The 19,099-nt window shown below is 45.6% G+C and overlaps 8 protein-coding genes across 8 annotated transcripts; 3 read left to right on the plus strand and 5 right to left on the minus strand.

Moving 5' to 3' along the window:
* Positions 1 to 753: 753 nt before the first annotated feature.
* On the minus strand, positions 754 to 5,390 carry VTP01DRAFT_8166 (uncharacterized protein; the record flags this gene model as incomplete). Its single annotated transcript, XM_069387257.1, has 14 exons — positions 754 to 766; positions 829 to 938; positions 1,001 to 1,236; positions 1,313 to 1,747; positions 1,813 to 1,893; positions 1,959 to 2,108; positions 2,176 to 2,313; positions 2,379 to 2,457; positions 2,515 to 2,869; positions 2,935 to 3,161; positions 3,224 to 3,364; positions 3,426 to 3,566; positions 3,656 to 3,943; positions 4,656 to 5,390. The coding sequence occupies 14 exons, from the start codon at positions 5,388 to 5,390 to the stop codon at positions 754 to 756; spliced, it is 3,129 nt and encodes a 1,042-aa protein (XP_069241044.1).
* Positions 5,391 to 6,699: 1,309 nt separating this feature from the next.
* On the plus strand, positions 6,700 to 8,616 carry VTP01DRAFT_8167 (uncharacterized protein; the record flags this gene model as incomplete). The annotated part of the gene is made up of 6 exons (XM_069387258.1): positions 6,700 to 6,766; positions 6,830 to 6,862; positions 6,944 to 7,111; positions 7,167 to 8,220; positions 8,420 to 8,477; positions 8,554 to 8,616. The coding sequence occupies 6 exons, from the start codon at positions 6,700 to 6,702 to the stop codon at positions 8,614 to 8,616; spliced, it is 1,443 nt and encodes a 480-aa protein (XP_069241045.1).
* A 50-nt stretch (positions 8,617 to 8,666) lies between these two features.
* Positions 8,667 to 9,072, minus strand: VTP01DRAFT_8168 (uncharacterized protein; the record flags this gene model as incomplete). Its single annotated transcript, XM_069387259.1, has 2 exons — positions 8,667 to 8,924; positions 9,040 to 9,072. The coding sequence occupies 2 exons, from the start codon at positions 9,070 to 9,072 to the stop codon at positions 8,667 to 8,669; spliced, it is 291 nt and encodes a 96-aa protein (XP_069241046.1).
* Positions 9,073 to 9,142: 70 nt separating this feature from the next.
* On the minus strand, positions 9,143 to 10,338 carry VTP01DRAFT_8169 (uncharacterized protein; the record flags this gene model as incomplete). The annotated part of the gene is made up of 4 exons (XM_069387260.1): positions 9,143 to 9,246; positions 9,305 to 9,928; positions 10,031 to 10,214; positions 10,318 to 10,338. 4 exons carry the CDS (start codon positions 10,336 to 10,338, stop codon positions 9,143 to 9,145), a joined length of 933 nt encoding a protein of 310 aa, XP_069241047.1.
* Positions 10,339 to 12,621: 2,283 nt separating this feature from the next.
* On the plus strand, positions 12,622 to 13,274 carry VTP01DRAFT_8170 (uncharacterized protein; the record flags this gene model as incomplete). Its single annotated transcript, XM_069387262.1, has 3 exons — positions 12,622 to 12,852; positions 13,001 to 13,160; positions 13,228 to 13,274. 3 exons carry the CDS (start codon positions 12,622 to 12,624, stop codon positions 13,272 to 13,274), a joined length of 438 nt encoding a protein of 145 aa, XP_069241048.1.
* A 951-nt stretch (positions 13,275 to 14,225) lies between these two features.
* Positions 14,226 to 14,865, minus strand: VTP01DRAFT_8171 (uncharacterized protein; the record flags this gene model as incomplete). Its single annotated transcript, XM_069387263.1, has 3 exons — positions 14,226 to 14,365; positions 14,442 to 14,708; positions 14,757 to 14,865. The coding sequence occupies 3 exons, from the start codon at positions 14,863 to 14,865 to the stop codon at positions 14,226 to 14,228; spliced, it is 516 nt and encodes a 171-aa protein (XP_069241049.1).
* A 1,022-nt stretch (positions 14,866 to 15,887) lies between these two features.
* Positions 15,888 to 17,795, plus strand: VTP01DRAFT_8172 (uncharacterized protein; the record flags this gene model as incomplete). Its single annotated transcript, XM_069387264.1, has 1 exon — positions 15,888 to 17,795. The coding sequence occupies one exon, from the start codon at positions 15,888 to 15,890 to the stop codon at positions 17,793 to 17,795; it is 1,908 nt and encodes a 635-aa protein (XP_069241050.1).
* A 41-nt stretch (positions 17,796 to 17,836) lies between these two features.
* VTP01DRAFT_8173 (uncharacterized protein) lies at positions 17,837 to 19,083 on the minus strand (the record flags this gene model as incomplete). The annotated part of the gene is made up of 3 exons (XM_069387265.1): positions 17,837 to 18,314; positions 18,369 to 18,490; positions 18,556 to 19,083. 3 exons carry the CDS (start codon positions 19,081 to 19,083, stop codon positions 17,837 to 17,839), a joined length of 1,128 nt encoding a protein of 375 aa, XP_069241051.1.
* Positions 19,084 to 19,099: the final 16 nt, after the last annotated feature.

Genomic DNA, 19,099 nt, shown 5'->3' on the forward strand with positions numbered 1-19,099 from the left:
TTTTGCTGCCCTGTATGGCTCACACCTGATCGTTCACATTTCGATGTTGGTCTGAGCATGTTCTGCGGCGTTTATGCAGAACTGTCGTTGCGGAACAATGGAATGCAGATCCCGCTAAACTCCTAATAAGGTAATGTCCATTGGAGAACACGGTTCCCAGAAAGCTAATTGATGTCGAGGAATCAAGAATATCCATTTATAAAGATTCATGATTTTCCAGGGATACATGTTTCATGGTAAATGGAGCTGAAACATTTTTTTTCCTTCGGTGCGTCATTTTTACAGCAGGCTCAGGGACCAAATACTGCCGCTAGGATACTGAATTTTAGGTAAGTAGTAATGGTCTAGATCCTCTTTAATCATTTACTGTCATTCTTTGGGCTTAAACCTTTTATAATAAATTAGTTCTATCTTGCAAATAAATCCTTATGATTTTTGAAGCTTTGACATCGAATTTGCAAGCTGTGCGGTTAGTCCAGTCTGTTATCTATTGATTGCCAGATTTCGTAGATTAGACTATTTTCCTGGATTATGTTATCACATTTACGCTGCAACGGTGATGAGCGAGTATACAGGCGTAGGAGTTGCTACAGTTGAGCGACCAGGGGAACTTGCAAGAATTGATGTTTACGAATGACGATAATCCAATCCCATCATTTTTATCAGAGATAAAACAATTATTATACATTTTTAATGAGGCAGGACAGTAAAAGAGATCGTGAAGCTTCTATCCACAGAGCTATTGCAGATCGATTAAGGTCCAAACCTAGCAAAGATGCGAATGTCGCGTAAATAACAGTTTGGACTTTTGATGATGATGATGCTTACCTCTTTTTGCCCTTTGGTTGCTGGTAATCATCATCGTAGTCATATCCTCGTCGCTTCGTACCTTGTTTACCTCCAGCTCGATGAGGTCCTCCACCTCCTCCGGCGCCAGTCTACAAGACATCAAGCGTCAATAAATGTTTTCATGCTCTTAACACTGGTAGTGTAGTCTTACCCGTCCTTTGAAACCTCCGCCGCCGCCGGGAGCACCACCGGCACCACCTCCAACTCGACCGCGCGCAGGCGATCCGCTATATCCACCTCGGTTGCCGGGCATATCCCGTCTACCAGGTGGCGGTGGCATAGGCTGAGGAGGCATACGACCATGTGGGGGGGGAGCACCTTGAGGAGGCAGTGGTATAATTACATTTCGTAACAAATCCACAAGCTCTCCAGCCTTGATTATCGGGCCTATGCAAAGAAGCAAGAAGAAGAGATTCAGTTTTAGACTTACAGCAACCTTGTAAAAAATCAAAAATAAACATACCGTTGAAGGTATTTGCAGGCGGTAGATTGGAAACAAAATATGCAACAGGTTCTGGTAAGGGTGGTAGGGCGCCTGGTGGAGGTGCGTTGGTTGGTCGGCCAACGGGCTGCATAGCTGCTGGAGGCGGACGCATCTCAACTGGCGGCTCGGGTGCGGTCGCTGGACGACCTGAGCCTGGTGCCACATCCACATCCATGTCCTTGGGCGCTACTGGCGGAGGTGGTGGTCCAGAGACAGGTACAGGTGGTGGCCGTCGTAGCTCAGAAGGCTTGAAAGTTTGCCACTGGCTCAAATCAGGCCGTGGATACTTGTCAACATCGACTGGTTCCAGCAGCGGTCGTTTGGTAGCGTCCTTGCTTTTCTTCTGTGTGGGAGGCGGTGCGGCCGTAGCCACCGCGGCCGTGGCAGTAGGAACGACGACAACTCTATCAGAGCCTACACGTAGCAGAGTGGGTAAGATATCTCTCCCAGCACCAAAGCATATAATAGGGCATACAGACCTTGTCCTCCTAATTCTAGATCCTTAATAGCGTCGATATCCAAATAACTGTACCGCTGCAAGAACGACGAAGCTGCAGTTTCTAAAAATTGCAGTGGAAATCGTCAGGGACAGTTCTTTCTTATCACAAGATCAATGAATCCATACCCGGCAGCATTTCACTTCGTCGCTTTTCAACACTTTGGATACTGGCAAGGTCGCCGTACTTGTTTTCATAGTCCAGAAACTTGTCCCAAATAGGTGCTGCTTTCGATGCCGGCATAGTCGCAAGCGTTCGCTCAAACAACGCACGAGTATCTGAAAGCAAAATCATTCCCTAGATTGAATATCTCCGGAGATCCGGGGTATCTCCAAATACACTTACTGTTGTCGTCGTTCATTTGCATGAGGAAATCAAGATAATGGGACACATAAGCAGCGTCGTCTGCAAACAGCTTCAATCCAAGTCCAAAAATCTTGCCTGCGACTGTCGAATCTTTGCTGTTGTGATATTCCATTAATGCTATTTCACCATCACTCTGTTTAGCGACTCCTCGATTCCTTTCACAATGTGATGTGTAGTCTTACCGGATGCAATAAATACATGGTATGTGCGGTTCGTTGCCTTGCGCGCTCTTGAAAACAATGCACGAGCAGCTTTAATACCCTGGTGATTATGGCTATCAGTAAAGTAACAGTGGACATTCATGTAAAACAAACCGACCTCCGTGCGACGAGCAAAACGCATGTAGCAAATCCATACAAGAGAGCAGGCTCGCGAGAGAGCGTCGATTTTCTCCTTCATCTTATTTTCCACCTCGTCTTGTTCTTTCTTTATCTGTCTATCGCGGGCACGGAGCTGCTCTCTGACTTCGCCGTCAATATCGTCGCTCAGATTCATGTTTGCTCGTTCTTCGTCTGCCTCTTTTTGGATCTTCTCGATTTCGGCTTGAGCTGTCGCAGTATGCTTCTCGATATTCTTTTCAAGATGCTCCAAAAGTGAGTCGAACGCCTGGCGTGCATCATCGAGTTGTCGCTGAGTCTCGCAAAGCTCAGTGTATGCAAAAGTCAACAAAAGACTATGTAAAATATCATGGATCAGTTTATCCCTCCCAAGCTGGACGTTTCTCCCTTTACTCCTTACCTGCTCGGCAGGACTTCGAGACTCTGTTTTAGCACAGCAAGGGCCCTGTCTTGCTTTCCTTGTTCTATGTAATAGTTGGCATAGTCGTACCAGATTTCCGGGTACATCCTCAAGGCCAAAAAGGCTTGCTGGTAAGCGTATGAGACTCTTTCATTCAATAGGTTCTCGTCTTCCAGCTGCAATGGGTTCTTCTTCTCCCATTGAATGTATTGCTTCCAAAGATTCAACTGTGAAGTAGGGAGCAATGTGAGCGGGTATCCAGATCAACACTTAGAATTTATTTACATACCTGCTCTACTTCCTTGTCAGTCCACTGTGGCGGCTTTGGGACGGCAAGGCGATTGATGTTATCTAAATATGATTTCATCTCTCGCAGGGCGGCTCGTGCTGTCATATATGCTGAGGATTTCTCTCCAAGGAACTTTTTGGCCTTTACAGTTTTGGTCAATTTTTACTGACGCTGGATTGCATGCTCTGCGAAATAAACTTACTGTCAATCGGTTAAGATTGTTTTCCCATTGATCATACTCTTTCCATAGGTGTTCAATGTTGTTAAGCGGTATCGTGACAGCCTTTTGATATGCCCTGCGCATACTATCCATCTTTCGTTGCTCTTCCCAGGTGTTTGTTGTCTTAAATATAAAAGGACAAAAGAAGAAGAAAGTCATTACCAATGTCATATTCGTGGAAATGCCAAAAGAAAGGAAAAACGCTTTTTTACCTCAGCAGTAGACATAAAGTAAATATAATCCGCCCAGATAGGTCCAGCATCCTTGTCGATACCAACATTGTTCAGCACATATTCATATGCTTTTTCAATGATCGCTCTTGCTTCTGGAGCAGCAGATGTTCCGCTATCGCCTTGGTTGATCCGACGAATGTACCCCAAATAAAATTTCCAAAGGTCGACCGAAAGAACTGTCTTTAGACATCGGGTAAACAGAGCTTCGACTTCGTTGAAATTGGAGTAGGAAAGTTCCAACTCGAGGTAAGCTAGCCAGTGTTTCGGCTATATGAGACATAATAAATAACGACAAAGAAACGCATTGTAGTCAGCTTCCATGCAACAGTGTAAATCATATGATTTCTTCCATCAATGGATGACATCGAAGAGCTGCGAACCATGCAAAAGGACAACCATCCCGCGCGCAGAACACTCTTTTCCTTTTCTCCTTTTTTCCTTCCGCTTAAACGACGATGATGACTGAGGACACACCTAGAAATGAAGACAACATAGTGGACTGAGCCAGTTAGCGAGATAAACGGGGAGAGAAATAGAGAAAGATAAAAGATATTGGCCACGTGACAGGAGGAAAATGTCAAGTCAGACAACCCACGAGTATCAATCATTGCAGCGTTGCTCCGCGCAAGCAGGCGGCAGATCTTGAAGTGGCACAGAGAGAGGAAGAGGAAGGGAAACACAGTAACAGTAATCGGCAAGAAAGAAGATGATGAAAAGTATAGAATACCTTGACAAATGTGCATGACGCATTTATTCGAATTTGCGTCCCGGATTTCGTGTTCAAGTAATGTTTTCTACATAATGAGCCCGCTCTCCGTCTTGGCTGCAGAAGACCCATAGTCCGTATACTTACGCTTGCAGCAGATGGTGCCTTACCTGCAATGCAGTGTTCTGACAGTGGGGGAGGTTCAGGCCCGCATGGTTTGTCCGCCAATCGAAGACATTCATTGACAGAAGAAATAGTAGATTGATTACTTACAGATGTTGGGAAGATCTTCAAGAACCGTTCGTATATATCTCTCGTTGCTGTCAAATCACCTGTTTGCTGGATCTCATTAATGAGACTATTCCACGCTGCAATGTCGTACTCGTCATTCGCAATACGCTGCTCTAATTTCTCTCGTCTAATGTTTGCTTTGTTCAAAGTATTGTCGTTCACTGCTTCATTTTCGGGTCGTTGTTGAAGAGCGCTGGGAGGAATTTGCCACGAGGCTGGGGTATTGAAGAAAGAGGATGGATTGGGGTTGGACGGTTGAGCAGGTTCTTGTTGAATCTCCATGTTGGCAGGCTGAATCCTTTCTTCAGGCTCGTTATTCGTTGCAGTCGTGTTTACAGTCTCCTGCACTGCTGGTGGTTGCTGCTGCTGTTCTTGCTGCTGCTGTTGCTCCGAGGAGGCGTCCGCGCCAACCGCATTCACCCCATCAGTTTCACCTTCCTGGTTTCCTTCATCTTCTTGCATAGTATCTTCCATACTCGTATCTTCTGTGTAATCAGGACTTTGTTGCTCGCTTTGTGCCACCAATTCATGGGCTGGTTCCTCGTTTGGCACGGCATCTGGCGTAGAGTCACTTGGGGCATCTGGAGCATCTTGTGCCATTACAGATCCTGAAGATTCAGGTTGCTGCTCGCTCTTCTCTGCGTTTTCTGTATAGCCTGGGTCACCGGCATTTTGTTCTGAAGGTTGAGGATCGCTGGAATTGACGGGTTGATCCATTGCGTGCAAGACAACAGCACTCTGGGAGCGATATGGCGCTGGAATTGTTTGCCGCTATGCTTCCCCCACTTGCCAGTCACATCTTTAGCCAGCGGGCAGTGAGGGTGAATTGAACTCTTTTGACAGGTTGTATACGTTATCTTGGCGATTCGTGGCAGTAGTGTTTTCCGCTCCATACTTTTTATTTATGACAAGCTAATTCCAATAAATGATACAGTACTCGTCTTACAGCATATTCAGCTTGAGAAGCGCATCAACCAACTTGCCAAGTTTTATGCTTAGAAGCGTAGTCAGCTCTTTATTCCTTTGTAGCTAGTTAACTGGGATGTCAGCAATAGCTGGTTGCTATCATGACTTTTTCGATTCAGGCTTTCCTAGAAACACGGCTTGCTGACCTGAAATATAGTACAAGGAGTTGTCGCATGCAGGTTGCAAGTGTAATACTATTCTACCAAAATTTAGACGAATAGAGTAATTTTGCAACAATGATGTTTAAATGCTAGCACACATTGATTTCACTGCCAACTAGAGCGTCTTTTGCTTGCTCAGGGCCGCCAAAAAAGAAGATTGTCCCAAAAATGGTTTTCACCATTGGATCGGCGTATGCATATGCAAGCATAAACCAATATAAGCTCCAGAATCCTACGCTCAGCGTGCAATGATACTACGATGGTTTTTCAACAATGTGCAGCAAAGTCGGGGACCACTCTTTTCCCTCACCTACTCTAGGCAACTCCTTCTCCTTAGAAGCGGGAGCGCTGTATCCCTGATATTTCCCCTCCTTCTTTTTTGAATGAGCTCAGAGATGTACACACACTCGCATATACACAAAGAAAGCTGCGCTGCAAGTGTGGGATACGAAAAGGTACATTTAGTATCTGTGTTCCCCAGGCTTATTTGGTTATCCACTAATCGAAGGTCAGGTTAGTGCTCGGTGAGTGCATGTGCGCTCGTCTTGTTACTTTCAACAACTTGGATCGCTTGGTTTCCTATCGAGCTGTAAACATTTGAACAAAAGGTAGAAATGGATACTTGAACTCGAGAGTGAGCGTCGTTTGAGGCAATGTCATCCGTGATCCACTCCTAGTTGTGAAGGGGTGCGTATATTCACAAGCGGAGCATAACTTGTTCTTGATCAACTTTACTCTTCTTTTCTTTTTCTTCAGCTACCGATATTTTTTAAGGCCTACCTGTACATAATTTATTGGTAAGCTTATATAGTTTGAACCTTAGCCATCATGGAAAGCAGTCAACTTGATAGATAGACAGATAGCCATTCGTTCCTTTTAAGTACAGCAACCGGACAACAATGCTTTACTCATTTGATTTTGCGGCTCAAGTGACCCGTTTATGTATGGATGAAATCCGACGTAGAGGTAAGAGATTAGGGAAAAAATTTCCTATGCTTTTTGCGAGTATATTCTAAGGATGAACAATAGGGATGCAAGAGCGCAAAATACTTCGAAAGTCAGGTCAGTCATTTTGTTCCCACTAACCGTTAATTTCCAGTAAGTTTAATAATCTGACCCAGCGCAATGCTATTTTCTATACAGCGCCGAGCAGCGTTTTGTTTCTCAAAGTATTTAGAGAGCAAAGCTGTGGGCCAGAAGACCTGAGACATGTTAGCATCCACTCTGTCGCAACCTTAATGCAAGATACCCTTTGGTGCAGCCAGGAGCGCATCGTCCCAAAGACAGTGTGGAGAATTATAAATTACGAGAGTAAGGGACTGAATGTTACATTTTATCGATATACAATTGGCTGACTCCAGCGCAGCATGTACATTATCGAATCTTTCACGATTCCTTTCACGCAAAAAGGAGGAGCTTCTAATTGAGATTCTCGACTTTTTGGTGGAGCTAATGCAGCACAAGGAGAAGAATTTGATGGATGCTTACCACCTAGGCGAAGCGATGGGCAAGGTTACACTTGGCCCAACGGATTGCGACCCGATCATTGCAGAAAAGGCAAATCATTTCCTGACACGGATGATAATCGAGCACTCGAAACGGCTGCATTCGCAGCACAAGCGTCACTCGGTCAGCAGACCAGACTCGGGATTCGTCCAAAGTCCAAAGCAGCAACAGCAGCAACAGCAGAAATTAAAGTTTAGCAGTATTGATCTCTGCAACGAGAGTGCCTATTACGAGCTTCGACCGATGTCCAAGACCGAGGCAGCACGGGCCAAGGCGAAATCATATGATCGTCATATTCGCAAGATTCGAACATCAAGCAGCGACTGGGTCGCCAACACTGTGGGTATCCGCGCAATGCTCGACGACGACTACGAACCAGAGCAAGTGGAACCCCAAGAGCCATGGATTCCCATCTTTACCACGCAGCTCGATCAATACGATCCGATCGCATCACCACTTATCTATCGCATCGTATCTGAGGCCAGCAAACCAAAGTTGCCGATTCCCGTTGATCCCTTTGCAAGCTCGTACCTTTTCCGAAAGAACAACGTAGTCGAGGCCCAGGTCAGTCACGCGTTCTCGGAATTCGCATCCCTGTGCACCATAACGTATGACATATCCGACAAAACTGGCAAGCAAACGAATGTCTCTCATTTGAAGAAGATAAACCACTCGCTTTCCAACATGAAGCTTAATCTCCGCAAACATCGTTCACAGGCAGCTTTGGAAAGCCAGTTCAGCAACGATGAGACTTTGCGTGAGGAAGACGAGGATGCTGTGTCGGCTGACCAACAACGAAAGCCTATCAAACAGCAGCAGCAGCAGCATCACCATGTCAAAAATATGATGCGCAGAGTGATCCGGATGAGCGCGCTCCCAGCAAACAACAAGCACGCTGCGCCGCAACCCATGTCGTAACTGCGCACCTCTGTCGAGGAAGCGTACAATGTCACAAGGTTTCTCATTTTACTTTATTTTTTGTTACGTTACGGTCTACTGCTATATGGTTTTCTTAATCCGTTTGTCCAATTTCTCCTTTGGCTGCACCAACACCCCAGTGAAATTTCCCCCAAATTTCCCATACTTTTTATTTTAACCATAATAAAATTATAGTGTCGTTTCTCAAGAGAGACATCGCCCTAAACACACTCAGCTCGATGCCGAGCCGACAGTGACTTTCTTTCTTTCCCTTCCATATGATCGGATATGTCACTAAGGTGTAACCTAAACATGCACGACACCGACAGAGTGCAAGAAACAATGTTTCATTGCATGGCAATCCAGTAACTGCGTTTGTCAAGAGGCATTAATAAAAAAAAAGACGCTACAATATACAAAAGGACTACTATATGTGTGCTATTTAACAGATACAGATGGCGCTTCGAGATTGCGGTGGAGCGAGCATACAGAGTAAAATGATTCGAACTTTGGTAGTAATTGGATGCTCAGAGCATATAAAGTCTCCGCTCGTACTGGAAGGGTCTACGAGCGAACGAGATGGGAAGGAAAGGGAGAGAAGAGGGAGGAGGAGAGCGAAAAATAATATATAGTAACTAGGTGCAAACGAAGGGATGAAATCAGAGAAAGGACAAGTTATAAAAAGAGAAGAGACAATATACTTTACAAAGGATCAAAAATGAAGAAAAAAGGTGAAGACAGCAAAGACAAAAAATGTAAATGACGACAAGAGAAACTTCTGACTACATAAGAGAGGAGAGCGTAAGGGATTGTACGTGTGAGTGGTTGGTGGTATATGCACTGATCATAATGTTGGAGGGTTTGCAAATATGTTGCTGAAAGGGGGAAGAGACGTCTGTTGCTGCCAAGTAAAGTCAATCATCCTCGCATGATCAGCGGATATCGATCGTTTTCTACAACTTCCAAGGGAGGAAGTTTAGTTCTTCGGAAACCCCATTTTCGACTTTCATCTTGATACGCATCTACAAGAGATACATGACATTAGGTATGTGTGTAATGATTTGAAAAAGAAAAACTAACTAGCAAAGCCTTGGTAAGCGTAAAAATCCATCTGCCGTCGCTTCTTTTGCTCCAAGGCAGCCATTTCGGACGAGTAAGCTGCTAGCTGCGCATTGATGGTTTCTGATTCGAGCATTGGTTGTAAAATACGACGGCGAGCGTTGATAAACCAGTTGCTGATTTGGTTAACTGTCAGGCCGGTCTCATGCGCTAGCTGAATCTTTTCTTTCTCAGAGGGGTATGGATGCTTCTTGTGATCCACGAGCCAGCTTTTGAGAAACTCGGTCACTTCTTTTGGCAAATTGCCACGACGTCGTTTTTTCGTTGGATCTGCAGCTGGTGGGAGCTGCTTTGGTGGTGCTGGTTGTGGCGGAGGCGCTGCTTTTGCGACCGATGAGAAAGCAGTAGTGTCTGTGATTTCCAATGCTTGCATCTTGGCGCTTGGTAGCGGCGAAGCAGGAAGGATCGCAGCAGGAGGCTGTTGCTGCTGCTGATGCGCTGCAGTACTGATATCCAAAGTAGCAACGCTGTCAACAGAACTGCTGGAAGATGCACTTGATGTCGAACTCGTGCTGGTGCTCGGGTATACGTCAATGTTATCCTTTGCTGTTGAGGAGGAGGCATCATCAGGAGCATCGTAGTCATCTGTGTCGTACAATGCTGGGTTAGTCCTGGTAATACGACACACACGCAGACAGAAACAGAGAGTCGCCGGAAGAGCGACCACATTGCTCGAATATGGCATACCTTTTGGAGATTGTGCCAGTCTCGCGCGTGCCCATATTTGAGCGTTGTAAGCAAGCATCTCAAGAGTCTTCTCTCGATGTTGATCTATCATGTATTTATGCTGCCGCTCGTGAATATGCATGGATTTTGAAAGTTTGTCGGATGGCTGATCATGGTATAACACAAGTGGGCAGAAAACTCTGGACTAGAGAAGAAAAGTTTTGAAATATAAAGGCAACACAGAAAGTGGACATTTTTTTTTAGTTTCAAGAACTCAACAGAGTTGCAAATAAACAGAGATGGCTTACGGCAGTGCGAGGTCCTGTCATCAAGTACAAGCGAAAAAAGTTGTAGGAAAGCAAGGAAAAGAAACAATAAAAATGAACCAAGGCATCAATGTTTTATATACTTGCAACCTTTTTGGGGGGTGAGGATGCTGTGTGTGAGTTTGGATGTACGTATCTATGCAACGGTCGGACGTTTTGCGGTCACAGCTTTTCCAAACAAGACAAGGTATTTTGCCTTTTCGTTGAACGGCTACGAATCATGGGGTTTTCCGTGTAGCCTTACAAGCAGGCTTACGTTGTCCTCCAGCGGGACGGCGTGAATTTTAGAACAGCTTTCGTGGTACAAACCTATCCAGACTTTGCCATTTAGTGCAGATGCCGTCGATGAGCAATATCGCAACCCCCTTCCTGATGGTTCTTGTGACCGAAGCACTCTGCAGCCAAGTAGTGCCCTGGTCCGATAACTAGGATTGGGGCAGGTAAATTTATCACGGCGGACTCCTTGCTTTCGGCTTAGCCAAGTTATGACATGATCCCCTTGATGCCTGTCTAGCGTTAACAGAAGGCATTAATTGATCACCTTGCAGTAGACTTGATGGGGACGCCTCCTTATATATTCAGCAGGCGCCGCTGCATCCTCGGGTTATCGGGCGATAGTTAGTCTGTAACCGACAGGATGCATTATTCTCCGGGTTATCTTTTATCAGGTACACAATTTATAAAGAATATATTGGTACCGTTCGGCGTCAATGTAGTTCAGGACGTTCACTCACTGCAGTCGCAAATTTTATTTATTTATAAACAAAGGATGCACGGTTATTCTAAATGTGCTTGGTGCACTGACCATCATCTGATTGAGCGGCAAATCATCGTGAACCCCCCCCCAAAGGGAGGATTGTCCTTTGAGAAGACCATGCGAAACTCAGATGTACTCCCGGAGAAGAAGAGGAAAAAAGGATGATGGGCAGTCAGTAAAACGGAAGATTGTATAACCTACAGATATGCACATCCCTGTGTCCATATCTTCGGGAAAAATGCTGAATTGGACCAGGGCTGACAAGTTATTTCAAGAAGTGGGTGGCGTGCGGGGAGCGACGCGCGGATGTATGTAAGAAGCGTCGACATTGTTTAGATGACAGAACTGCTTACAAGTGTATATACGTGCTTTGCAAATCTTGCATGCAAAAACGGGTTCTATCGGCATTTACGAATGATTTGCTGTTGCTTGGGGAGAGAAAGGGGTTTGTGTACAAATCAGCTGACTGACGACCTTAGCGCATGTACTGGTTTTGCTGCTCGCGCTGCTGCGAATCCGTGCCGCTGAAAGGGGTGTTTGAGCCGATCGATCAACTCTTGTCCTTTCCAAAACTGTTCGCGCTTGTGCATTGTCTGCTGCTCTGCATATGCATACATACACAAAATCGAAAAAGAATTTCCAGGACTGGCAACAAAGTTGTTGTGTATATGTATATTTACGTACGTACGTAAAGAACGCGACAATACTGTTGTCTCGTTTCTCCTCCCGCCCACTAACTTTTCTTTTTTCCCACTCGTTGCTGCTGCATTTCTGTGGAATAAAGTTCCTCGCATTCTGTATTCCACATGTGGTACGATGTTTGTCAACGACGGGGGTTTTGTTACCGACATATGTAAATCAGCAGCGACAGAAGAGAGGGCTGTTCGGGATTACAAGTCCTGTGAAGTCGATCAACTGACGTGCCACGGACCAAGCAAATTGGGTCAGGTCGCGATGGTGTCACTGCAGATGTACCCGACATCCATCGTAATACGCGGCGCCATGTTACAAAATGCCCCTTGGTGACGTGCAGTTCGATGCAGGAATGGCGAACTTGTTCTGAAACAGGGGCCGACTTGAGCCCAGCGCATGACTTTTGAGTGACCTTTCAACCTTTTTTTTTTCGCGACAGGCCATCAATCAACTTTACGTCGTACGAAGGTTTTGGGGTCTCGAGGGCCCAGAATCCCACTATAAATTCACGGGAACTACCGCAGATGACGAAACCATTCACAGCAAAGTTTGAATGCTGCATCTCCATCATTCTGTTATCGCTGCCTTGTCAAGATGAAAAAAAATAACCTGTCTACACTCTTTCCAGAAAATAATGTCGTCCCCAGTGAAAATTGCGTTTCACAGAAATAGATGTCGTGTGGTTACAAATCAGATGTCGCATAACTAGTAAGTAGTCTTATCGCACAAAGTTTGCCAAACTGAGGACTATATAAAATACATAAGCGTTTCGGCTTATGTTTTTCTTCTTTCCACCATTTTACACACTCAAAGTACCACACCACAGACATTTCCAAATGGATAACCAGTTTCTCTATGAAGATGGGCAAGGCAATGTCGTTGATGAATATGGCAGGCCTGAGGAGTCCATGGACTACCTTGTTGACAAAGAGATACACTCTTTCCAGAAAAGTGATTTCGTTCCAGTGAAAAGGGATGTCGCCCTCCAACGAGTTTGGATGACGCAGTTCCCAAATCAGATGTCGCCTGTCCAGAGCTCTGATCGCACAAAAACCTTGGCACGGCAGGCACTTTATACACCACACCCCTGTTTCCTACCACACTGCGCAGTCAAAAATGAGCAACCAGTTTTTTTTTCTTTTTTTACGAAGATGGGCAACGTCATATTGTTGATGAGCATGGCCAGCCTGAGCCAATGAACTACGTCTTTAAAAGGAGCTGTATGCTCTTGAGACCGTGAGCTTCCACACCCAGTACTCGCAGAGTATATCTCACGAAAGCAACTGCGAGTCCAGTGCTATGCACGTCGAAGATGCAAAGGATGCAGATGTTCGCATGGGAGAAACGAGAGTGAAGCGAGTATACACGGCACAAAGTGAGGTTCTTTAAACTGATGTTTGTGAAAGTTGAGAGTGCAAGTAGTTAGTGCACGTAGGATGCAGAATCGTGTGCAGATGTCTACCATGACAAGAAGGTAGCTATTGTTTGATGTTGTGGTTTATTGAAGTTGACGAGGTCAACAGCCCAGTGATCACCAGGAATGCGTGCATATATCGATCTGAGGGGATCGTAGCCCTTCTGCGCGATATTGAATTTTTGACAATCAATAAAGCCTTTCACGAATTCGACAGCATTCTGGAGTACTGTGTTTCCGAGAAATAAAGTCGCGTTTTGCAGATGCATTTGGCGGACTTGCGAAGCTAAACATGACGCTAATAAACAAACCTGTCTAGAAATGTGACAAAACCATGCCCAGCTCCTCCCGCCAAGTGCATGCAAGCCGCGGTGCATAGTTCAGATGGTGAGCATTAAGAACATATAGGAAAAGAATGACACTAACTGAATACCTGTTACTCATTTTCTCATTGTGTGTTTAAATGTGTATCCTATCTATCTGTCGTATGCCATCGACTTATTGTGACACCCACATCACAAGTGCCCTCTGTTGCGACATTTATCTAAGCATTTATGAGAGTGCGAGACAAACCCTTCGAAATCGCTCAAACTTATACGATTGCATGCTTCATTAATTCTGGTCGTGAGTGTCTCCTTCTCCAAGAGCCTACTGCGCTTGACTTTGCTCTTGACTACCGACCAGAACTGCTCAATAGGGTTGAGATCAGGAGAAAAGACAGAAGATAGGCATACCGGTAACCACGGGACATGATGTACTTAGCTATGTCGTTAGACGTATGGATGGGAGCGTTATCTACTACGAGGTAGTGGTCCTTCATGTGCGGATACCGGTCCATCTCATCCATTGTACTGTCCCTGTGCTCATAAGCCCAGCACAGCCTCCTCGCTTTCTCTTCTTGGCTGGTGGTCGTGGGAGTCTCAAGCTGCACTTAATCAGACCAGGTGCAGATACTGCACCGAGGATAGTGGTCGTTTTTGCTCTGGTTTTTGGCACCGTAACCACTGCAGAAGACCCTTTTTTCGATCATGCCATGCTGCGCTTCATGTTGACATGGAATGCAGACTCATCTTGGAAGACGCAATTAGTCCTAAAGTCCATATCGGTTCCCTCCCATTTGCGAACCCAGTCAAGACGCTCTTGAATCTTGAAGGAGGAAAGCTGGCCTAAACATGTTTACATGCTTTATATACTCTTGGAGGTGCTAAGCTTTGTACGACAATATCTCCGGAAGATGCTGACATCCACACTTGGGAGAATGCCGAAATAGGTCTTCATTGGATGACGAGTTTAATTTATGGAAAGAGTGTATATTATTCCAGTGTATGCCTCTGTTGTTCAAGTACCTAACAGTGCTCAGCATCTGCGTGTCTGTAGCCAAGTGAGCAATTTGGAGCTCTTCAGGCCGATTTTCATCAGGAGGAGCCATTGTATCGGTTGGAGCGGATATAACACGCATGCGGAAGACTTTTGGTCCATTCTTATTGGAAGATGTACCAGTCGTGAAAGCTGTTTTTTAAATTGCAGTGCATCACCCTCCAGCTTGTCAACATCAACAGGGTTGAACAAGTGTGATAATCGGTTGGGAAAGCACATTATCAAGTCCTGGAAGATGGACAACATCGAAGTGATAATCGAGGAGGGTATCGAACCATGTCAACATCATTGGGTTGGCGATCTTTTGCGTATGAAGATATGTCAAAGCTTTCAAAATTTGCGCGCTCGGGTAAGTGAAGATGTGTGCTTTCTCTATCTAGAAGGCTTACTCAACTTTATTATCAGAGGAAAACATTACGAACCAAAACTAAATCACAAAGATGGATGTGGAAGCACATTCTCTGGAGCCTGTAGCGAGCTTAAGCACCGCCGCTTATTTATTCCATAATGGACAAACAGGCGTTGCCTTTGCCCTCTCTCTCAGCTCCTGTGACCGAAGATGTCTCGCGCGGCCATTGATGATTTTAAGTGATGGCCAACCAATCCCGTTAAGCCTATCATTATTATATAATGGTTTTCCTTCTGATACCCCTTCTTCGCTAATGTCTTCGATCGCCGTCGTATTAATCTAAACAGTTTTGTAAAGAGACAAACTTATTATTACTTACGATTGACTCGTACACAAACTCACGGTCGTTATCCGATTGCAACGTAACGGTGCTTCGAAAGTACAGAAGATATTGCATAGCTCCTTTGCAACGAGCTCGGAAGTCTTTCTTTCGAATGGAACGGCCCAAGAAGACCTTGTGAAATGGTCCTTAACATGAAGGATCCGGTGATAGGGACAAGGATTTGCTTGTCGATAAGGTCCATCTTATCGAAGTGTTAACCTATATATGTATGGTCCCAAAATGGATGCTGTATATTATGTAGTCAGGTCGTTGCTCGCAGCTTACCAATATTATCTGATATAGAATGTGCAAAGAATTCAAAAAGTTCAATGTCATCCTTACATTACTCTAGGTCAAACATCTGCTATCAAATCATGGTACTGCATGCACACCGCAGTTGTTTGTTACTACCAAGCAAGAAGGTAGTAGTCCGCCATTTAAAAGCATACATCATTCCTGCATTAAGCGCGAAACCATTTCAAGATTCTGGCACCAGTTGATTTCTGGCTCAGCCTGTCGTCGGGGATCATCCTCTTCTCCTTGCTGCTGCGTATTCTTGTTTCCGTCGCTTTTTCTGACAATGGAGGACGTTGCGCATAGACGGGAAAAATACGGGCGTATGCTGTCGTTCCTTCGAGATCGTAGAGAGGCGATGGAGAAGGAGCAAGAACAGCAGGAGCAGAAGCAAGAACAGCCGCAGAAACAAGATCCTCCAAAGACGATTCCGCAGAAACGTACATTGAGAGACGATTCTATACCCACTGACATAGATCAGCCTGAATTGGACAATTTCAACCCAAAGCCGCCACCTACATCGTCGTCCAAGCCAGCAACTAAACGCGCAAGTCCTACAGCAAGGTCGTCCTCCCCTTACACCGTGTTACCAGATTATCACTTTGCGACAGATACCAACGTGCCGACGCTGCAAATGTCGCTGCGGCCAGAGATCAAAGTGCGTCCATACCAGGCTGAAGCCTTGAACGCTCTTGTTACGCAGGACGGCGTGAGCGACGAAGAAAAGAAGGCACGATCAGGAATCATTGTGCTTCCATGCGGTGCAGGCAAGACTTTGACGTCTATTCTCGTCGCGTGTGCAATCCAGAAACCGGTACTCGTGGTTTGCAGTACCATTATCAGTGCTGAACAGTTCCAGAAGGAATTCTTGCGATTCACAACTCTCATGGCATCGAAAATGGGAATGTTTGCAGGAAGCAAAAAGTGGCCTTTCAACGGACCGACGGGTGTCTTGTTCACAACGTACACCATGCTAGTTGACCAAAAGAACCGCACGGCCGAATCCAAGAAAATGTCACAGTTTGTAGACAAGACTCAGTGGGGACTTGTTATTCTCGACGAGGTACATTGCGTGCCTGCTCAGAACTACAGTAAAGCAATCAGCAAAATAAATACGCGCGTGCGGCTCGGGCTCACAGCAACCATGTTGCGAGAAGACGAGAAGATTCAGGATTTGGATACATTGGTTGGTCCGACACTCTATCATGCAAAGTGGAAAGAGCTCGCAGATCGAGGCTACATTGCTAAAGTCGTATGTACTCAAGTCGAAGTTGACATGGTTCCTACTTTTAAGGAAGCCTATGAGAACTTTTACGCTGGCGGCAGCCCGAGTTTGCTTGGTCACACGCATCACGTCAAAAGTTTGCTCTCTATCCTGAACCCAAAGAAAGTGCAAATGTGCCAACGGCTTGTGCAATACCACGAAGCGAGAGGCGACAAGGTGCTTGTGTACTGTGACCACATTGATGCGCTCAGAGTGTATGCAGAAAAACTGGGTAGACCGTTTATTTACGGTGGCACTGCACCGGAAGATGCACGTATGCTCTTGCATCGTTTCCAAATTGATGTTCCCAAAACCGATGAAGGTGCATCCTGGTCCGAGCTGGCTAGCCGCAGAGCTCTGAGAGCCAAGTCAATTTCAACCTTACTGCTATCGCGTATCGGTGACACCAGTTTGGATTTGCCAGCTGCCACAGTCCTGATCCAGGTTTCTTCTCACTTTGGGTCCCGTCGCCAGGAAGCACAGAGATTGGGCCGTATTCTGCGTGCAAAGAACAGAGCCGAAAAGGGCTTTTATTCAAGATTTTATACCTTGTGTACAGTAGACACCCACGAAACGTCCTTTTCGGAAAGACGACGCCAGTTCTTGGAAGAAGATTGTGGCTATGGCTATCAGATTTGGCACGTAGGAGACGAGAACGAAGAGACCGGTGGTTGGCATGTTACGGCAGACATAGACGAACTCAGTCCACAAGACGACGACGTGAAAACAGAACCTATTACATGCAGCATCCTCGGAGCAGAAAAAAGAGTGTACTCCACTGTAGATGAGCAGAAAGAGCTTGCCGAGTTTATCTGCAATCTCAAGAGTGTCCAGGTAGAAAAGGACGAAGCGGAGGCAGTGCCCTCAGAAGACAAAGCAAGCGCAGCAAAGCGTAGCAAGAAAAGTAAATCTAGCAATATTATTAATTAATATCAACAAAAACCATATTCTGCATATCGTTAGATAAGAAACTAGCCGGTCCAAGAATTCAAAACTGCAACAAATGGTATTACGGCTTCAAAAGTATCGAGAATATTATCGAGAAATCCTTCTGAAACCACCTCGAGATCCGTGAATGTCTTTGAGATCACTAGACTCTTATAGCGCAGTAGCTCAATCTCTGGATGATCTTTGGGGACATTTTTCGGGGCGGTCTTGAGTTTGTCATCGCCCTCAAGCACCTGCAGCCCATGCTTTCCAAACACTTGATCCATTTGTGGAAGCGATAAAGCTTCGTGCATCAGGCTGGCGTTATCCATGATGCCCTGTCGAATACGAAAGAGCCGCGGCGGTGCTGGCTGCCAAATCCCGGCGGCCACAAATGTCTCGTTGCCTGGCGCTATTGATATATGATATCCTGCAAACGGCGACTTTTTGCCACCACGAGAAAATGATGCTGAAAGATGTGTCTTGTATGGGCGCAAATCGTTGGTAAAACGCAAATCTCGACTTTGAACGAATAATTAGCCAAGATCAAACTTTTTTAGAATATAATATACTTGCTTTTGCCTGTAAATTGCATGTTTGGGCTCCTCCACCATAATCGTCGGATCCATTTCATGCAGCTGCGTCGAAATCATTCCCACGAAATCCATAAACTCTTTCCTCACGGATTGCCACCGTTCCTACATTATCCACCGTTACCAATGTTCAAGTATTAGAGCGGTTGCTGCTGCTCTTCATTAATTACCTGGTTAATTCGCATAAAGTCTCGGTTGTTGTTTTCCTTGAGTTCGGCCAGAAACTGCAATGTGTTCGGCGAAATGGCATCCGAAAATGGTGATCCTTTAGGCCGAGGAACCTCAATCGTAGGAGGATTCATATCTGATGCTGTGGTGGTATCGACATTGCTATCGCTATTCTTATCTGTTTTGCGCCGTTTTTTATCGCCTTCTGCTTTGCTCGAACGCTGTTTCTGCTGCTTCACCGGTTTCTCTTCCTCCACCACGAATGGATCTGTTTGATTACTGTTGGGTTTGACGTGCCGTCGTTTTCTTTGGACCTGCACGAGGTCAGCGAAATCGTTGTTTTGATCGGAGGAAGGATCGGTGTAATCGTCTCCACTATCGTAATCGCGATCCACGTCCGAATCGCGTCGAGCAGCCTTTCTCCTCTGGGGCTTTTGCTGCCCAAGCTTTTGCTGGTGGTCCTCCTTCTCCTCTTCATTTTGCTTCTGGTTCGTTGAACTGCCTGATTTCTTCTTTCTCGTTGTCGCCATTTACTAAGCTGTATCC

The sequence above is a fragment of the Rhizomucor pusillus genome, assembly GCF_041956525.1.
Source record: "Rhizomucor pusillus strain CBS 183.67 unplaced genomic scaffold VTP01scaffold_5, whole genome shotgun sequence".
Lineage (NCBI taxonomy): Eukaryota > Fungi > Mucoromycota > Mucoromycetes > Mucorales > Lichtheimiaceae > Rhizomucor > Rhizomucor pusillus.